The 20,590-nt window shown below is 39.2% G+C and overlaps 1 protein-coding gene across 2 annotated transcripts in view; it reads right to left on the bottom strand.

Annotated features, from left to right (window-relative positions):
• Positions 1-4,527: 4,527 nt before the first annotated feature.
• The window catches only part of Slc26a3 (solute carrier family 26 member 3), a 35,477-nt gene continuing 19,414 nt past the window's right edge, over positions 4,528-20,590 (bottom strand). Inside the window, exons 12-21 of one of the 2 annotated variants that reach the window (XM_087206720.1) lie at positions 18,166-18,261; positions 17,057-17,163; positions 15,827-15,896; positions 15,645-15,737; positions 14,782-14,877; positions 14,236-14,469; positions 12,588-12,642; positions 9,364-9,506; positions 9,177-9,242; positions 4,528-7,439 (exon numbers count right to left, since the gene is read on the bottom strand). In XM_087206720.1, the coding sequence (XP_087062846.1) occupies positions 7,416-7,439; positions 9,177-9,242; positions 9,364-9,506; positions 12,588-12,642; positions 14,236-14,469; positions 14,782-14,877; positions 15,645-15,737; positions 15,827-15,896; positions 17,057-17,163; positions 18,166-18,261 (984 nt within the window). In that variant the 3' untranslated portion in view covers positions 4,528-7,415. The remainder of the gene's footprint in view (positions 7,440-9,176; positions 9,243-9,363; positions 9,507-12,587; positions 12,643-14,235; positions 14,470-14,781; positions 14,878-15,644; positions 15,738-15,826; positions 15,897-17,056; positions 17,164-18,165; positions 18,262-20,590) is intronic. The other variant, XM_004839652.3, reaches the window with a different exon arrangement.

Below are 20,590 nucleotides of genomic sequence, written 5' to 3'. Positions count from 1 at the left end.
CCTCCACTTTCCTTCAAATCACATGATTCTTTGTGGTTGAATAATCTGTTGTGTATCCCATATTTTCTTTATCCATTTGTCTGTTGACAGGCACCTAGGCTCATCTCATAACTTAGTTATTGTGAATAGTGCCACAATAAATATGGTATCCAGGTATCTCTTTTATATGCTGACTTCATTTTCTTTAGGTATATATGCAGGAGTGGAATAGCTGGATCATACTAGTTCTAGTTTTAGGTTTTTTTCTCTCAGTACCGGGGATCAAACTCAGGACCTTGTGCTTGAGAAGCCGGTGCGGCGCCACTGAGTGAAATCCCTAGCCCTAGTTTTAGTTTTTTGAGAAACCTCCATATTTATTTTTCATGGTGGATATACTAATTTGCATTCCCTTCAGTGGTGTATAGGATTCTTCCCCACCCCTGTCCTCACCAGCATTTAGTTTTTGTTTTGTTGATAATAGACAATCTGACTGAGGTGAGATGAAATCTCAGTGAAGCTCTGATTTGCATTTCCCTGATAGCTAAAGATTCTTTTTCATGTATTTATTATTTTGAAAAGTGTCTGTTCAGATCATTTGCCCATTTATTGATTGGACTACTTGTTCTTTTTGCAATTTTTTTAGTTCTTTATTTATTCTGGATATTAATCTGTCAGAATAGCTGGCAAAACTTTTCTCCCATTTTGTAATGTCATTTTGTTAATTAAATCTCACTTGTCAGTTGTTGGTTTTTTTTCCTGAGCTGTTTTACTATTCAGGAATATGTTGCCTGTGTCAGTATCTTGAAGTGTTTTCCTCATAGCCATAAATTTCTCTGTTAGTACTGCTTTTATTGTATCCCACTGGTTCTAGTATATTTCCATTTTTATTTGATTCTAGGAATTTCTAATTTCCTCCTGATTTCTTCAGTGTATGTTTTTGTCAATGAGGTGAGTTTCTGGGATGCAGCAGATTGTTGGGCTTTGTTTGTAATCTAATCAGCCAGTCTGATTAGAGAATTTAAACTATTTACATTCATGGTTATTATTGAAAGGTATGTTCTAGTTCCTGTCATTTTTTTTTTTTCTGGTTGTTTTGAGTACATCACTTCTTTCTTCCTTACCTATCTTAGGGTTTGATGATTTACTGAATTGTGTTTGATTCTTTCCTAATTGTCATTTATCTACTCTTCTAGGTGAAGGATCCTTCTAAGTATCTTCTGTAATTTTGTGTTTCAGTAGCCATGAATTCCTTAGCTTATGCTTATCTTGGAAGGTCTTTATTTTTCCTTTGATTCTGAAGGATAACTGCTGGATATAGTAATCTAGGTTGGCAATTACCTTCTTTCAGGGATTGAAATATATCATTCCATGCCCTTCTTGCCTTTAGAGTTTCTGCTGAGAAATCTGTTATTCTGATGGATTTACCTTTATAAGTTACTTCATTGAAGTTTGCAATATTCTTTCTTTGTTGTGTACTTTTGGCAGTTTACTTTTTTGGCAGTGTACTTTTGGCAGTATGTTGGGGAGAGATTTTTTTCTGGTCATGTCTATTTGGGGTTCTAAGTGCCTCCTGTTCTTGTATATCCATTTCTTTCCCAAGATTTAGAAAATTTTAAACTATTATTTCATTGAATAAGTTTTCTATACTTTTAGCCTGCAGTTCAACTCCTTCATTTATTCTAATTATACATGTTTCATCTCTTTACTGGTGTCTTTTAGATTTTGTGTACTATTTATTCCAATGTTTTTCCTTCACTGTCTGAATGTGATAATTCATCAACATTGTCTTCAAGCCATGTACCCTTTTTTCCCACTTGTTCCAGTCTATTGGTGAGTCTTTCAACTGAAGTTTTGTTGTTGTTGTTTTGTTTTTTTACTTATTGAGCTTTTAATTTTCATGATTTCTTCTTTGTTCTTTTAAAAAATCTGTCTCTTTATTGAATTGCTCTTTCATATCCTGCATTGTCTTTCTTAATTTATTCATCTGTTTATTTGTATCTTCTTTGAATTCATTGATCATTCTTTTGAAGTGTTTTGCAAGCATTTCTTCCACTTTGATATGACTACAATCAGTTACTGGAGTATTATGAAGTTTTAGGAGTGTCATGTTGCTTTGTTTTTTTCATATTTCTTTTTTTCTATGTTGAGATTTGTGTATGTGTTAGGAGGGATATCTCTTTCAGAAACATTTGTGTTAGGATTTTAGTGAGCAGCCTTCTCTTGATGATGTGCTGTGGGATATTGGTTTGTTTTGTAATGTTGAAATTAATTTGAGATAAATTTTATAAATTAGCTTCCCTGTGGGTTTTTTGACTGTGCCAAGTGGGTTTTGAAACAATGTGTATTGTGTTGGGGCTTGAAGGGATCATGCTTTCTGTAGGTCTTGCAAGAGGGAGTTCCTCTGGTAGTTCAGATAGGTGCACTATAGACAGTGTACGTAGTATATGGGGTACACTCTCTGTGGTTATTCCTCCAGTTCTGTCAGTAGTGCATGGTCTGAAAGGTATGGAAGTGGCCTATGCTGAGATCCCTCATAGGTGCAGTGTATGCAACACTTGTGTTAGTTCTCTCTGCTGTTGCTGAGGGAGTAAGACTGTCCAGGTACACGGTGTCAGCTCCCCCGAGGTGTGACTACAGGGGACCATGTTGTTAGTTGGAGATGTTCTCACCCCTGTTCTGTAAGTTGAAGTATCTTTCAGGGTTCAAGCAGCCCTAGGTTGTGGCTAGAATAAATGCAATTTCATTGGGCTGGGTTGTATGTAGCTCAGTGGCAAAGCACCCACCTTACCATCACTATCACCAAATAGAAAGATGAAAACCACAACATAAAAACAAACTGGGTATAGAAATATAGTAAAAACAACTGCAGCACCAATAACAATAGAAAAAGAATAATATAGAATACAATTAAAAGCTAAAAATTATTAAATTTTATATAAAGAACATGAACAAGGAAAGTAAAAGAGGGAAAGGGAAAGGAAAATAAAATTTTTAAAAGGGAAAAATTGGGAAGAAGGGAAAAAATCCAATTAAAGAATAAAGGAAAGAAAGAAAAACAGTAATGAGAAACAACAAAATCAAAAATTCCTCCCAGCTAAAGTGGTTGGGCTGGAGACTCTTTGTTTCCAGGGCATCTAATGTTGGAATCCACCAGGTATGGAGGGGGAGTAGGCTGCAGCAGAAACCAGTTGTGGTTCCTCTCAGCTCCACCTGGCATTTCTTGTTGGGTAGATTAGTGGTGTGTTGACCACACCAGGACTGTGCTCTCTCAAGCCTTTTTGTGTGTGTACTGAGGGGCATGACATATGTCCAAGCTGTGTTGTGTCCCTGGAAACAATCAAACCATTGCATTCTGCACTGGAGGGGTGCCACAGAGCCAAATGAATTGATCTTATCACCCTCAGACCTGGCCCCAGGTGAAGCCAACATGTGACTAGTCTCATTCTTCCTCACAGAGATCAGGACTATGGACCACAGCCCTCCAGTGCCTGCCCAGTCCCAGCTTGCTCTCCACTGCTCAAACCTGTCAGGGCAATTGTGAAACACTTCCTCTATCCACAACTTCCTCATGAGGCCACCTCCCACCCAGTCCTGCAAGGGGGTGGCCCTGTGGCCCCTGGATTATGATTGTTCTGTGTTTTCTGATACCCAGGGAAGTTTAGTTTCTAACAACAGGAGCCTTCTCAGGATGGACCCTGGGTTATGGCACTCAAAGTGCTTGCTAAACCATGTACAGTAATGAATCTCTAAAGTGTGCTTGTCTCTTTCAGACCACATCCACAAAGTGGATAGAAAGCTGGTAAGAACCATGGGGTTTGTCCTGCAGTTAGGACTGGTGTGGGGCTGGACTGCTGTTGTCGTCAGGGTTATCTGTACTCTCCAGCATATCTTATGCTTGCAGTGTTGGGTTCCCCACCTGCCCAGGCCAGAGAGCCTGAGTTGAAGTTGCCAGTTGCCTTCTACTTCCCTCTGAGTTGCCTTTCTCCTTTTCTTTGCTGTTTGGGATTTTCCATCCTTTGTTTATCGGTCCCAGAATTCTTCCTCTCAGTCTCTCCTTGGAATAGTTTTCCCTCTATTGCCCTGACTCTTCCCACTCACCATCTCCTAGGAGCTCACATTCTAACTCATCTAGGAATTGCCCTTCCTAGTCATCCCTAAATTTTCCTCAAAATTTTTTCTTACATATTTTTTCAAGGTATAATGGCAAGGAAAACAATGTGTACTATTAAAAATATGTTACCAGGGTGCAAATAAAAAACAGTTACCAAAATATACATGCAAAGTCATATTGAGAAGTATTAAATGTATTTAATTCTGAAGATAAGTAATATATTTTCTAATAGCTTTTATGGTTATATTTAATATTTTCTGATTATACTTTTCCATATTAGTCACTTTGGAAGAAATTTATATTATTCCTGATTTGAGTCTTGCCTTTTAATAGGCCAGTTTTTATATGGGTTTTAATTTCTTTTGAGAAGTAATGTTTCTTAATGATTCAAATCCTTGCTTCTGGAGTTAGATTTTCTTTTCTTTCTTTTTTTTTTTGGTACCGGGGATCGAACTTGGGTCCTTGTGCTTGCGCAGCAGGCAGCAAAACTACTGAGCTAAATCTCCAGCCCTGGAGTCAGATTTTCTACACAGATTTCTCCAACTATGTTACTTAGACTAATTATTGGTCCTCTGTGAGCCAGTTTTACTTTACTTTCCTAAAAAGTGGGGGTAATCATAGCACCTACATTATGAGGGCCATTTTGAGATGTTTTTATATTATAGTTAATACAATTTCTGGACAGTTTTTTTTTTCAAAGTAGTTTGAAAAATGGAGTTGTCATTCGTGGAGGCGGGAAGGATGCTGGTAGGGCACATTAAGGGAGCTGGTCAGCAGATGAGAGTCTACATGATGAAATCCTGCTGGAGATGCCAAACAGTGAACTAATTATCCCTCTTCTCTATTGCGGTTCATGTAGGATTGAGTCCAGCTCGCATTTTAAACATTTTATTTACATTTTGAAGTAGTAAGTTAATATGTTAGGCAGGAGCATGTATAATTGTATTAGTCACTTTTCTTGATGCAGGGACAAAAATTTGACACTCAAAATTTGCAGGAGGAGAGGTTTATTTGGGCTCACAGTTTCAGTCCAGGGTTGGCTGGTTCCAAGGCAGAAACAGCATGGCCGAAGGGCTGAGTGGAGGAAAGGTGGCAGCCAGGAAGCAGAGAGAGGAGGAGCTGGGGACAAGAATACACCCTTCCAGGTAACACATCGGTGACCACCTTCAACCTGGCCCCGCCTCCTAGCAGCACATTCAGCTATGAACTCATCAAGGGACAATCCACTGAGGACTATGGCGCCCCCAAGATACAGTCACCTGACAAACACATGAGGCTTCTGAGGACATTTTAGATCTAAACCACAACATATATAACAAGCTTAATTCTTTTCTTTTTAAGAGCTTAATTATAAAATGATTTTTAATTTAAACTGCTCAATATATATAAGCTTCAAATTTTTATCTAATGTATTTGCCTTTCCCAGGTTATTCAGTCTCCTAGCTTCTTCCTCTCCCTTTTATCTTGCCCTGGCTTATATAAGTTGATATGTTTTATGGTTTTTAACCTCTTTCTAAATCAGAGATCAGAATTCTGTACTACTTAATTTTCAGAATTTGCTCTGAGGCCCCTATTACTCAATACATAGCCACCTTAGAGGCCTTGGAGAAAAGAAACACTTAAGGATAAAGGTAGAAGTGCATCTCTAAGATGTTAAGGAAGAACTGGAGTGCTTGTGCCTCTTCCCTGTGATTTTGTTTGGTCAGAATCTACAGGGCATCTTTGCCTGATAAGACGGAGACAAAGCAACAATCCTCTATGAAGCTTTTGCCCCACTCCTAAGCCAAATAAACACTTAAATAGGCTCTGATTTTCAATTTCTACTCTATGCCTTCTATGAAGGAAAAGTTCTTACCCTGAAATTTACTGGGCATCCTAAGAAATGTGGTTTTTTTTGGTACCGGGGATCGAACTTGGGACCTTGCGCTTGCAAGGCAGGTGCCGGAACCAATGAGCTAAATCCCCAGCCCCCTGAGAAATGTTTATGTTGTATTTTGCCCCCTAAAATCCACAGTGTGCACAAGACTCTATAAAGTTTCTGTGACTCAGGTTGAAAGACTGTGTAAAGTGTACTGATATTCTAGTTTTTAATTAAGATCGACTATATAAATAACCTTTATTATACCTTTCTGTATTTGGGCTTAATCCAGTAGACAAACCCTCTCGGTAAAGACACTGTTCACAAAGGATGAAAGGGCACTTTGACAATAAATGTTTAGAGTAAGTCTAAAACAACTGGCACAGATTTCCCATTGACAAACTGATTTGATGTTTAATAGAAGGGGTTGAATCTTTTTCTGATGGTGCCGATGCTTAATTTCTAATTGTTACATGAATAAATACAAATCTGAACCAAAAATATGACAGTGAAAAAGAGGAACCTAAGTGCAAAATGGAGCTCGAGAGTCTTTATTCTTCCTGTGAGTTAAAAACAATGACCAAAAGTGAAAAAAAGTGTCATTCTTTTCCCTACCATGTTTTCTTTCCTCCCGTTGAGACCAGGAAGAATTGGCTACCCATGACAAGTTACCCTCTTAATTTTTACCTTTCTTATGCAATTTTCATATCAAAAGGGAGAAAATGAGGAGTTGCTTCAAAAAGTAGTTATGGTTATAGACACGGGATTTAAAGGATTGTGTCTAAATCTGGATGGAAAGTCAGATGCTTTAACAAGCTGGAGTAATAATCATAGTCTGGACAAAGATGTCTCATTGCAAGAACTTTGTTAGGTTCTCATATAGCAATTTTCCAATCAGACCACCATAAAAGGGACCCACAGCATATATTTCAGAAAGTTAACAACAATTTTAATAAAAGGAGACACATATGCTGTACAACTGAATTTTTTAAAAAATGGAGATATATTAGCATGACCTGTATAAATTATGAGATTCAAAGCTGTGGATAATACAAAGCATTATGCATGTAAGTCGTGACTTGGATGGAAATCTGTGCTACAAAAATACATATAAACAAAATAATTTTCTTTTTTCATAAATCTACAAGGTATAAAATTAAAAATATTTACATAATTTCATACTAGATATGTGATAAATATACCATGTTAGAACAATCTCATTCCAAAGTTTGAAACATAATTCTGTTAAGTAAAACTATTCTTCATTGAGCCGGGGATTTAGCTCAGTGGTTTCACCGCCTGCTGCGCAAGTGCGAGGATCTGAGTTCAATCCCCGGTACCAAAAAAACCCCTCAAAAACAAACAAACAAAAAATGCTTAATACAACGTATGACCTTATCAATAACTTTCTGGGTATAAAGTTGTTTTTCACGTGACAGATGAGGATCCCTCTGAATTATATTTTTATTAGAATTTCGTTTCAATTGGTACCTGGAAGAAGACAGAAATTTCTTGTTTAAAAAGGTTATGCCCCTTTCAATAATCATATCCTAGGAGACAGAATTTACCAGTCATCAATAAGTCTTTTGTCTTGAATTTTAATAAGACTTTTTCCATTGCTACTTAGGACAGATCCATGAGTTATCATGTTTAATGTGTGTGTGTGTGTGTGTGTGTGTGTGTGTGTGTGTGTTTTACAGACTTAACCAAGATAAAAGCCAGTGTTTTGCAGCAATATGTTTCTTCACATACCTCTCAGGGTTCACTCAAGTTCCAAGGGGCCACATGAGCTGACTGGGCACATCTGGCTTTTCCTTCCAGGCACTACTGTAGTCTGTTCACAACTGTGGACTTATCTTTCTCTTAGCAAAGCTAGGAGCTGGTGTTAAATGGTTCTTTTTTTCAAGATGAAGAAGCTAAGTTTTGGTATGGTGCTGGCTACATTCTGTCAGTCTTGGTTCTAAAGTTTGGATCAGACATCAGATTTAACCGCTGTTCTTTTGCTTTATTCCCTAGTACTCAGTGACAATTCTAAATCCACGTGCTGGGGAGAGAGTTTCTGGTATGAACCTTTTTTTTAACAGGGTACACAGGCAAGGTGCTGAATTTGGGTTTCTCTGGAAGCCGGTGCTGAGAAGCAATATCAGTATTTCTCAGGCCTATCTAACTTTCTGAAATGACCTTTTCTTTCTTTTTTGGGGGGGGGGGGAGGTACCGGGGATCGAACTTGGGTCCTTGTGCTTGCGGGGCAGGCGGTGGAACCACTGAGCTAAATCCTGGGTCCTGAAATGACCTTTTCATTTGACCTTTGGTACGTGATATCACTCTTTGGTCCAGGGTTATCTTATGGTCTGCTTGCCTGCCTGCCTGCTTGCCTGGCTGCCTCCCCTCTCCCCTCCCCTCCCCTCTCATTTTCTTCCCTCCCTCCCTCCCTTCCTCTTTCTTTCCTTCTCTTCTTTTTTATGGTACTGGGAATTGAAACCAAGACCCTTGCACTGAGGTACATTCCCAGCCTATTCATTCATTTATATTTCGAGACAAGGACTTGCTAAGTTACTATGTTGCCCAGGCTGACCTCAAATTTGCAACCTTCCTGCTTCTGCCTCCCATGGCGCTAGGATTACATGCAAGTGCTACCATGCCTGGCTGGTTCTTTGTTTCTAATCTACGTTCCCCTTTGCTATTCTTCGTTTACGATATGAAGAGATCTTCTTTGTATATTTTCATAAGGATTGAAATAATGAATGTGTGCACCTATCATTTACCTCCCCTACAACAGAAACCTATTTTAATTTGAGATTCTGCTTTTCCCAAATGACAGACATTGTCTTAAAGGACTGAATGTGCTAGAAATGAGTGTTCTAGAATGAAATGAATCTATCCAGTTAAATGATTAACTGTCAGCTCATTCTAGTAAGGAAGGAGAGGAATTTTATGCCGAGTTAGACAATGTACTAGGGATTTCCCATGCACCTGCACATAGGGAGGTGTTAGTTTCTCGGCTCCATTACTAATTCTCTGTAAATGGAATTTTTTCTTTTACTAGTATGTTTATTTTTCTCAATTCCTTAAGAGATCAGGTGGCACTGTTTCAGTTTTCTAGGGATGAGGCACAGAGGCTCAAACAAGTACAGGGCTCTCTGTAATATGCTGGAAGAAGCCTTGCTACTTTTAAATTTGTTTTTACTGTGATGTCTGGACGAAGATAAGCCTGTTGAAGAATCTTACCTGACATTCCCGATTACGTAATCCTCCATTTGTATTTATGGTAAAGTCAAATTTCGTTTCTTTTTGCTGAGAAAAAAAGAGAATGAAAATACAGATTAGGAACCAATTTTCTAAAATGTCGAAACACAAAGGAAACTTGAAGGAATGCAGATGATTACAAATGTGAATGTCATCAATGAGCTGGTACCTGGCTGGGGTTAAACTTTGAAGTACTGTAATCTTTCTTCATCAAAATGTGCAAAACAGCGTCATGGATTGTTAAGAAAAATATTGAGTCTTTGACTTCATCATCAAAAAATTGACACCGAGCAAGCTTCTCTATGAAATCATCTGAAGAGGAAAAAAGAACCATAATACTGAGGAAGAAGTAATTGTTTGGTCACAGATTTCCTTGAACATAGTAATTTGATTTTGCATTTGCAAATGTGCATTTCATTGACACGTGGTGAAGTATCTGTGAGTTGTGGTGGAACAATACCTATGTATCATTGGTGCAGTATCTTCTGGGATGAAAGGATAACTCTCTAATAAACATACATATGCCATTATCTAATGTGAAAAGGAAAGACTTCAAGTGAGAAAACCTTAAGTACTTCTTAGAAGAAAATAAATCAATTTTTATTTAAACAGGAGCCTAGTGAGTTAATCTCCCTACATCATGACTGGAACATCAAGCATTTCTGATTAAAATTGCAATTCTTTCCAAATTGAAAGCAGGCTTTAAGATCCTTGATATCTTTTGTGGTTTGTGATTGCCAGGCCTATTATTTTAGCCGTTTCTTTACTGTAGCCCATTTTCCCAGAACTGCTGGATTTTATCAGAAAACATCTCCCTGTAGGCACTGACCAGCACTCATTTGCACAGATCATCCAACCAAATACAACCTCATGCAAAGTTCTGCCCGAGTAATAAAAAGGGTCAAAAGGTAAATGAAAGCTGAATCTCCTCTCTATGGATACTGGGGAAAGACTTGACTGAGCAGACAGCATTTTATAGTGCCTAGGATTTGGAGAAAGATAGAGGAAGAGAAGGAATAAAAGCACGGAGGTGGTCGAGGCTGTTCACAGGCAAGCTTTCAACAGAAGGGTGACCAAGAGAAAAGGAACAGGAAGGAAGGTAATAATGTCAGTTTGACTGAGAGGGTTGCCAGGTAGCAGAAGCAGCAGGAATAGGCACTTTCAAAAAGGTCTGGAGTGGCCTGGAGTAACCTCAGCACTCCTGAGGCAGGAGGATCATCATGAGTTCAAGGCTAGCCTGGGCTACAAGGTGAGAGTTCAGGGCAGCCTGGAATACATAGGGGAAACTTGTTTCAAAACAAAACAAAAACAGAGAAAGATCTAGGGTGGTGAGAGGGGAAGGGATAAAATTGTTTAGTAAATTAAGGTGTTGGTGAGATCAAGAGAATATTTTTAATTGCAAAGAACATTTAAAACTAGAGTACATCTGGGCTGCGGATTTAGCTCAGTGGTTCTGGCACCTGCCTCGAAAGCGCAAGGTCCCAAGTTCGATCCCCGGTACCAAAAAAAAAATCCTAGAGTACATATTGAGGTTTTAGGGATAGGAGCCAGTAGAGAAAAGATGAGATACCAATTCCTGCCCCGTTGAGGGACCTGTGTATCTCTCGTCACCTCTCCCTAAAATGCTCTTCCTTAAGATGCTGTCCAAGTTGCTCCCACAGTTCACTGGTCTCCACTCACACATCGAATTACTGCACCTCCCTGACCCCCAGTCTGAAGTCACAGCACTTTTACCCTCTGTGCTCATCATGGCACTATTTGGAATATGGTTTTATTTGCTAATTACATGGCAGCCTTCCCAAATGACTGTTAACTTCCTGAGGGTGGAGGCTTGTCATTCACTGTAGTATCCACACCCAGAACAGTGCCTGAGATAGGGGCTAGGAAGTCTTTACTTATCTGTCCTGTCCTAGGAACAGAGCAAGAGACAGGGAAGAAAGTAAACAAGACCAATCCCTGCCCTGGAAGGGATGGCAGTCTAGCAGGAACACAAACACTGAACTGCAGAATAATGTGATGGGCATGTATTCTGCAAATGCAAGCAGTCTTGAAGACCCAGTGCTCTGCCTGAGGAAGGAAGGACGTTTTCACAGTTATTGTTGAAAAAAATTCTTGAAGGAATTTTCTAGCCAGAAAAATGAGATGTGAGGTCATTCTAGGGCAAGACAAGGACACTATGAAGTTAGAAAGGCCTTCCAAGGACCTGGGTGAGACAGGACAAGGGTCTGGGTTAAGGCTATAAACACGGAGAGGAAGAAACTGATATGAGAGGAAGAGGGAAGAAGAGAAGAAATTAAATTGGTTCTGGAGTTTCTATTTTGGGGAACGGGGTGAGTGGTGATGGGGTGATTCAAATGGGAAAGGAGAAGGAGCAATTTAAGGAGTGAGAGTCATATAGTTTTGGATGTATATGTCTGAGGGGCCTGGGGCATCCAGAGAGTTGAAGACATGGGTCTGCAGCTCAGAAGAAAGGTCTGCACTGAAGGTATAGTTTGGGGATTCATTAACATGTACATATGTTTGATATGTAGGAGTCTGACTAGAAAGAGTCCATGGAATGAGAATTGTAGAATTTAAGATTGAAGCCAAGGGAATACTGCCTCTAAGGGGTGGGAGAGGATCCAGTGTCAGAAACCGAGAATCAGAAGTCAGGGATGAGTCAAAGGAATGGAGTTGTACCAGTCAGGGAGGGAGAGGGTCTCAAAGACAATGGTGAAAGCCAGATGGGGTGGCGCACACCTGGAATCCCAGCACTCGGGGAGACTGGGACAGGAGAATTGCAAGTTTGAGCCCAGCCAGGGTAAGTAACTCTGTGACTTAGTGAGACCCCCATCTCAAAATAGTAAAAATTGATAAAAATTTTTTAAAAGGGCTGGGGATGTGGCTTAGTGCAAAGGCCCTGGGCTCAATCTCTAGTATTGCAAAAGAAAAAAAAAAGACAAATGTTAAAGAAAAGCCAAATATTCAAGTAGCTCAAGTGGGAGGAGGCTGAGCGGTAGGTGGTTAATCTCAGCACACCGGACATCACTGATAACCTTGACAGAGGCGGCTTCACCAGCAGGGTGGGGCGAGAGCCAAGTTGTTAGGAATGCAAGGGAGTCGAAGAAGAGAGATGGAGAATAAGACAGCTTTTTCAGCAAGTGCAGGTGAAAACCAGTTAACATATTCACTCCTTGCTGCTTCTCAAATGAGCACTCGAATCGTAAAATTCATTTAATGATATATCAACACAACTAAAACACAAAGATGCTATTTCCATAGGAATTTTTAAAACTCAAATTCTCCCCTGGTGATCATATAAAATACCTGTCCTCTGGAGAGCCTGCTTACTTTGAGCACTGGCAGTGAGCTAACATGACTGACAGAACATAAAATAAACATAAAAGAACTTACCGTCGGTTCCAACAATGTACACATCTACATTGACCCTTATAAATTCTTGCAAGATCTGTCGAAGAGAAAGTACATCTATTTAGGGAACAGTTTTCCTTGTCAGAAATGTAAAGAAAACTATCATAATTATACTTTATGAGTGATATATTACTTTCAGAACCTTTTACATTTTAAAAAGAGATAATAGTAGAAGGAGACAATGAAGTTAAAAACAAGACCCCATGTCAGAAGGAAATAAGCCCAGAGGGAAGAGCCCATCTCAGTAAGCAGTTAAAAATGATCATTCTTGGGACAAGCATTATAAGAAAATGTTCTGCCTCAGACTCACAAGATCAACTCTGATTTAATTTTAACACTCTATAGGGATGACTGGGAGTAGAATTTTCTATCTACATAAAAGTAAAACAAAAATCAATGCAAAACAAATCGAAACACTGTGGCCTATATGTCTTTCATTATTCCTGTCCACAGTGACTGGAGGTATCTAGCATCTCTATCCAGTTTCCTGGTCTTTAGGCTTACAAAAAAGGTCAGCAGTGATATACATAATATCACATAAGGTAAAAAATGTCGCTTTCACTGTTAATCAGGTTAGATGATCATTAATACTGTATCATCACCATCATCAATAATGAGCCAAGAACTAGGGCTTAAAAAATAAAACAAAAAAACCTGTCAGAGTCTCTATCCTTTGTGCTAGCTTGCTATGGTTTTTAAACGAAAATGCGTATTTTTTTCTCATGGGCTAAAATAAGGGGAGGGGGAGCAAGAAAGAAAAGGAAAAAAAGCAAGAAATATTGAGAGGTATACAATGTTAAAAATTTTTTAAAACAAGCTAGAAGAAAACAAAACTGACTGTGTCTTTTAATTTTGGGTTCAGTTAACCCATATTTGATAGATCTTATCATAGGTCAGCTTCCTTAGGCAGATTTCTGGGAAAACCTAAGAGAAACACAGGGAAAAGTAGAATTTCTTAAATTTTCTTTATATCTGCAGGAAATAATTTATTTTAGAAATGCTGACAAAGCTATGGAGAAAGAGTGGACCACACCCTGATTGTTTAGTTCTGTTTTAAATCACACATGACATTTATTCTTTCATATATCTATTATTATTATTATTTTTTGGTACCAGAGGTCGAATTCAGGACCTTGGGCTTTCGAGGCAGGCATTGGAACCACTGAGCTAAATCCCTGGCCCTCATATGTCTATTTTTTAGGTATATATTTAAATAGCCAAGTGAAAATCATCAGGTTAAAAGGGATAAGGATAAAAATAAACAGGTTTCTTTTTTTTCTTCTTCCCAGATCTTCTCTGATTTCAGGATAATTTGGATACAGTTTTCGCAGTTGGAAGCATCCAGGTTGAAGCTTAGATTGGATAGGAGTGTCTGCGTAACTGGCTATTAGCAAGTTTAGCACATGGGGTCATAAATTTGGTTGCCTTCAAAATTGTGTGCAGTCTCATTGAAAATGCACTTTTAAAGAGTTCACTGGACCCTCTGTGCCCTCCACCCCTTTTATGGGATAGTGTAAGATTAAAATCTACTTCTAATTACATGGGTAAATACAGCTTTTACTGTTAGTTAAGAATTGGTTGTAAAAAAAAAAAAAGAATCGGTTGTTTCTATTAAGGAAAACCAAATTACCTCTTTGAGACCCCTCATTGAAGAAACGTCAAGAAAGGAAACTGCTGAAAAATCGAGAATGAGGCTGTGGAGGCTGATTTTGGGAACCACAATGTTGAGAGGAAGATCGGCATTCCAGTCTATCTGGAAGGGTAGATCTGCTGTATCGATCGGCTGATCCAGTTCTTCCATTCGGTTGTTGTCTAACTCTTCGTCGGAATCTCTGAAGCCATCAGCGGTCCATATAAATCCTTTCTGTAGGAGAGAATAACAACTGTGATGGTTCCAACTGTGAAAATTGTGCGTGTCCAGGGAGCTTTTGAGCACAGATCTAAAGTTGGTCAAGTACTGGAATGGTAGATACTTGTATTTCATTCTCTACCAAGCCAGGACAATAAAGCGTTGAGGGAGACCCTCAAAGAAGTCCTTTAAAAAATAACATATGTTAAGCACCCGGAATATCTTCTTTATCTGGGATTTCATTCAAAGGAATGTAACTAACACTTTGAATTATAGTTTACTAAGCTTTTAAGCTATAATGTGCAGAAAAGTGATCAGGAAACTCACAGGAGTCACTTGCAGCAGGCCTTGCTTCTGCAGTTTTCGGAGTTTCTTCAAAGCTTTGTTACGCTTGCGTAAAATTCGAAGTGGACTAAAGCCAACCTGAAAAACCCATTGCTGTGTTAGAAGAGTAGTGAATATTGTTATTTACATAGCACAATTCTAAGAACTGGGATGGGTTGAGGGATAAGGACATGTCGTAAGGATATTTGTGATAAAATTGAAACTTGGTTTAAAAAACACCAGCCACATCATGTCAGACTTAGGTTTGCATACCAATTTAATTGTTAGGGCTCACAGCAGCCCTGTGCAAGGCACGAAGTAGGCCAAAGGGTGTGTTTTGAGAGTACTGAGCTTTTGTTCCTTAACTTTAGAGACTGCTTCCTGGTCATCTTTACCAACACTCTCAGTATTTATTGTTAAATATTCATTTACAATTGCCGTTCTGAATATCTTCAAGAATGCAGTCATATATTAAATGTTCCCCTGTTGTTTCTGAAGTTGATGCCCAAAGAAAATCTATAGGATAATGTCTATTAAAAATCAGCCACTTAAAATATTTTGGTAAATCTTTTTTACTTTATAGCAGAATTTGATAAAATCTTTTCTGTTGGGCCTCATCCAAAGTGGCTTATTTTCCAGCCTAAAAGGGGACAAAACATATCACAACACTGACACGACCCAGCCTCAATATACGTGAAGCCAGTGACCTTTTTGCTAAAGAACAAACACATGTTCCCAGATAGTAGAATTAAAAAAGAAAGGGCTGGGGATTTAGCTCAGTGGTTCTACCGCCTACCTCGCAAGCACAAGGTCCCAAGTTCGACCCCCCATACCAAAAAAGAAAGTTGAACAACCCCAAACCTTACAGCATCAGTAAGTTTCTGCTTAAAGAAACGAATATTCGCAAAGTAGATTGGAGATGGGCATCTGAAAATTTTCACTCCTTCTGGCTCATACATCTAAAAGGCAGAGAAGGGGCATTCGTGGTGTCTACTAGATTCATATTGATATCACTTAGCAAGTAAAGACAAAAATGAATCTGCCTTACCTCAGAATAATCCTTTCTATTCTTATAGATATTGCTCCTTCCAATATTAGCCAGTGTGCTGCATTTTGGACTGTAGGGAAACAAAACAAAACAAAACAGGTTAAGTAAAGCACTTATGCATATTTGTTAGGCCTATAAGGCTAACACTGATTTTCTTCCTAGCAAGTCAACACAAGCTCCTTTTGTAAAATTTTGAGGAATCATCATGCTTTTAAGACCCGGAGGGCAAGCACTGTATTATACTTATCTTTGGGTGCTCACAGTCCTAAACTAGTGCCTCCAATCTACTACCTCAGTTTACAAAGCACTTCCATAAGCTTTTGCCACTTTGAATTCCACAGTTATTCAGTGAGGTGAGACAATATGAGTACCCAGTTGTGTGGGTGAGGAAGTGGAGGAGTAAAAGGACTTCCCTATATGACTATTCTGTGTGACTCTCTGTTTAATAGGTCCCCAGTAAAGAATGTAATAAAATATGACTAAGAGTGTAAGAGCAATACCAATGTATTTCAATGCAATGTAGTCCATCAGTCAGGGAATAACTTTAAGTGAACAACTTCTGTTCTAGAACATTTTAGTACCCAAGGAGAGTTATTTCTCCTTGTAATCACATCATGCAGTCCAACACAGAGTAGCCACATGGTGGCTATAACAAAGATTTAAAAATTAGGAAGATGCTTGAACTAGATGACAGTTAAGAATTCCAATATTTTGTGTAACTTCAGGACCTAGAGGAGCCTTTGACAAGTTCTCTAATCTCCCTCCATGCCTTTTCTTTTTTTGGGTACGGGAGATTGAACTCGGGTCCTTGCACTTGCCGTACAGGCAGCGGAACCACTGAGCTAAATTCTCTGCTCCCTCCATGCTTTTAAGGTGGGAGTGCAGTTTAGTGAGGGAGAGCCCTTCACTAGACCTGGAGAACTCCACAATCTTCTCCGTATCACATTCCTGTGTTTGTCAAGTCTAAGGGCAAGGAAATGAAACCTGCTTAGGGTAGAATTACTTCTGGTTTATGGGTAGGCAAATGGATTTCTAGGATTTTTTGGAACTGGTGTCAAAACCCAAGAGTAGGCTTGTCCATGGGTTGGTGGTCCCAAACTGGGTCTTGAAGTGAGCCTCTTGATTAAGGGTATACTGGCCAGTGCTGATAGGTGTTCATGCCCTTCAGCCAAATTACTTTTTACTCTTCTGATTGGGCAAGTCAGGCTACAGGGCACACTGAACACTCACAATTGAGTCCTGAATACGATGGTTAAGAGCTGAAATGCCACGCTTGCTGCCAGGCCTAACCCAAGTCCCAGGACAATGGCAAAGATGAAGGTCATGATCCAAATGAACTGTGAAAAGAAAGCAACACACACACTACAATGTACTGTGAGTAAAGTACAATGTCTTGTGTCCAGAGCTATGAGAATGAATGAATTTCTAGGGCCAAAAGCAGAGGTTGAGAAGCTGTTATCTTGGGCTAGGATCAAAACACCCAGGAGGACAGCTGTCTCAAGAGGTCATTGGTACAGCTAGGTTTTGGGCCATGGAAACATAAGCAAATATAAGAAAATCAAAAGAGACTCGTCCACTTCTAGCCCCATCCCTGAACCAGTTAAGGAAACTAGATTGAATCCATCTGTCAGAACAAAAACTCTACTTAATGAATAGTATCCTATTCATTAAGATCAGCTGATTAATTAATAGAGGCTATACTAAATTTCACTCTTGGTCTGTTCACCCTTAGCATGCCAAAAAGGTGTTAAAAGCTCCCTGCTCCGGTGATCTATCAGGAACAAAAGTAAACCAAGTGTAGCTTATTACCTTCTGCTTTTTAAGCACCATAGACTATGTTGACAAGCATTTTTACACTACAGACTTTGACCTTGATTAAATTATGGACTCTGCTTCTCGTAGCAAGGTGTGCTGACAGTAATGAGGAGCTTTTCCAAAAGAAAGAGTATTTCCAAAAAGAATGTTCAGAATTTAAATTTTTCACAGATTCTCTGGCAAATCACACAGCATGTAATGAAGAACAGAAGCAATATGTATCCTAAAATCCAGAGAGTTTCTATGGCATTTGGGATGACCGCAAGAACTTTTGTTAAGAGATCTAAGAAAGTCATGCACTAGTGTTTTGTGGAGAATTTCCTACTTTCAAGAGTTCATCCTTTTAAATTAAAATTCCAGAGAATGATCATTTAAAATGGCACAGAAAACAAATGAAGATTATTTTGAACAGATACATAGAAAGATAATTTCACAGAGTTTATAATATAAATATGCATTTTTACATCAGCATTAAACCGCCATTCTGATGCATCTCTTTTTCCAATACCATGGCATCTACTTACACAATCATATTTATCCTTTTTCCATAATCTGCCTATTTCAGCAAACTGCATCAGCATTCCCTTTAAGTTCCCAAGTGCTAGAGCTGCCAGGACAGACTGTGAAAGACATAAACACAAAATGTACTTTAAATTAATCGAATAAACCATATAGAAGCAAAGGTGAAGGCTTCAGATAAGTGGGTCCTTTCGGAGGCATCAAACCATATAGAAGCAAAGGTGAAGGCTTCAGATAAGTGGGTCCTTTCGGAGGCCTCAAACCATATCAAAGGATATACCCTTTTCCAGTGAAATGCTAGGTAAGGCTCACCAGGACTGGGACTCTGGGCCTGCCCCCTGCACGAGTTTGTCCCTACCACAGTGACAAGGGCTGAACTACTCTTTGTGATTATGCCATAGATTATTTGGGAGATTCTTTTTTTTTGGTAACGGGGATCGAACTCGGGACCTTGCGCTTTCAAGGCAGGCGCCTGAACCACTGAGCTAAATCCCCAGTCCCCATGCCATAGATTATTTGATGGCACTTGGCCTGAGCCTCAGGACAGAAAAAAAGATCCTAAGGCCTAATCACTGCAACAAATGCGTCCTAAGAGGAGCCAGTCTAATATGTGCCTGTTTATTAAAGTTGAGGTGATAGAAGTTAAATCTTTCTGAAAAAAATAGCTTGAGGTCCTGGAATGAGAATTCCAATCTTTGGTGATGACCAGCAATCAGGCCATTCTGTACCAAGCTAACAATCACAGAGAGGCCTACAAAGACTCGAGGCAGCCTCTCTGGGATATCAAGCATTACACCTGTCTTGTTCCTTGCTTTATCCCCAGAACAAACCCTGACAAATGCATATTATCCAACAAGTGAGTAGATGAGCTCATTTGAATGATCTTCCTCATGAGGTCATAAATTAAATACCCACAACACAACCTTTTAAGAAGGCCCAGTCCAGACACCATTGAGTAGTAGATTCATCGAGGGCCCTGGACTGTGAATTCAGCCAGCCACACTTTCCTTTAGACTTTGGTTTGCGCAAGCCAAAATGCCATTGTTGGCTTTGCTCAAGTTGTGATAGTTAAGGTGAAACCTACTGAATATCTAAGTATGCTCATCTTGTTTGGATTTTAACACAATGGTAGGAATGCTGTGCCCTCTTCAAACCATTCCCTAAGGGTGTGGAGTCTGGAATTTGTATACTGGCCACATTCACACCAAGAAAGCCCTGTATTCAAAGAAAACCTAACACAGCTTTTCTTTTCATATCTTAAAGACTGTTTAACTGATCCAGTATTTTTAATTTTCACAAGTTACTTTTATATATTAATATCTAAGCAGATAGTTTGATTCACTGTGAGACTAGAGTTCATTGTTTAGGAGAAATGTGGTCCCCAAATAACTTTAAAAAGGAAATTGCATACAAACAAATGCCAGCTAAAAAGTGAGAAAACTGTATAAAGGCTGTAGTCTCTAGTACTGTACCAGTTAATGTCAAGGTACTGGTTTTGATATTGTATGAGAGCTATAACCACACGTTAGCTGGTGAAGGGTTTATAACACTGTACAATAGGCCTCCTTGTTCTGCAGGACTTTAGTGTAGGAATAAAATATGTCTAGTGCCACCTGTCAGAGACATTTTTTTCTATCGGGCATTATTTCCCAGCTGGCCAGCATTCCATGAAACAATTCTAAACAATTTACAATGATATAGTACACAATAAAGTAATTTTAAAAGTAAATTTTAGAGTACAACACAATAAAAAACCATAGAAAAGAAAGAGGGATCATTTCACCAGAAGCCTGTTGCAACTGCTATAAAGAATTAAATATGTATTAAATGCGTACAACTCTGCTGAAACTTAAAAAACATGCATTAAATATTCCTTACTTTTTTATCTCCATGTGATTAAAAAAAAGCAAAGTTGCTAGTCAGGTAAAACAGGTGACATTCCTGGCACAGTGATCTGAAGAGAATTCATCCCATGAGTTCGTCTTCTTTTTTTTTTTTTTTTTTGTACCAGGGATAGAACTCAGGACCTCAGGCTTGCCAGGCAGGCACTGCACCAGTGACCTAAATCCCCTGCCCGAAATTCTTTATGGATGATGCTTTGGTTAACATCCTGGACAATACGCTTGGGTGCGGTTTATTCAGGAGGGAGATAGGCCTTTAAATGTCAGTTGTTTCTTTTCTTTTTTTTTGTTACTGAGGATTGGGACTTTGCGCTTTCAAGGCGGCTGAACCACTGAACTAAATCCCTGGCCCTGGCAATTGTTTCTTTAGTGTCTCCAAATTGACGTGGGCTAAGTGGAACCCACATTTACACCCCATTGGGTTGTCCTCCGTGTGGTGCATTTATCTGTTTCGAGATACACACTTTTCTAATTCTTTAGTGGTGATTCCTTGGCTTCCATCCACTTGCAATCACGGAGAACACTAACT

This window comes from Heterocephalus glaber, unplaced genomic scaffold (assembly GCF_053883595.1).
Source record: "Heterocephalus glaber isolate CG9 unplaced genomic scaffold, H.glaber_assembly_v1.0 deba00000676, whole genome shotgun sequence".
Taxonomy (NCBI): Eukaryota; Metazoa; Chordata; class Mammalia; order Rodentia; family Bathyergidae; genus Heterocephalus; species Heterocephalus glaber.
This window is presented reverse-complemented; position numbering and strand designations above follow the sequence as displayed.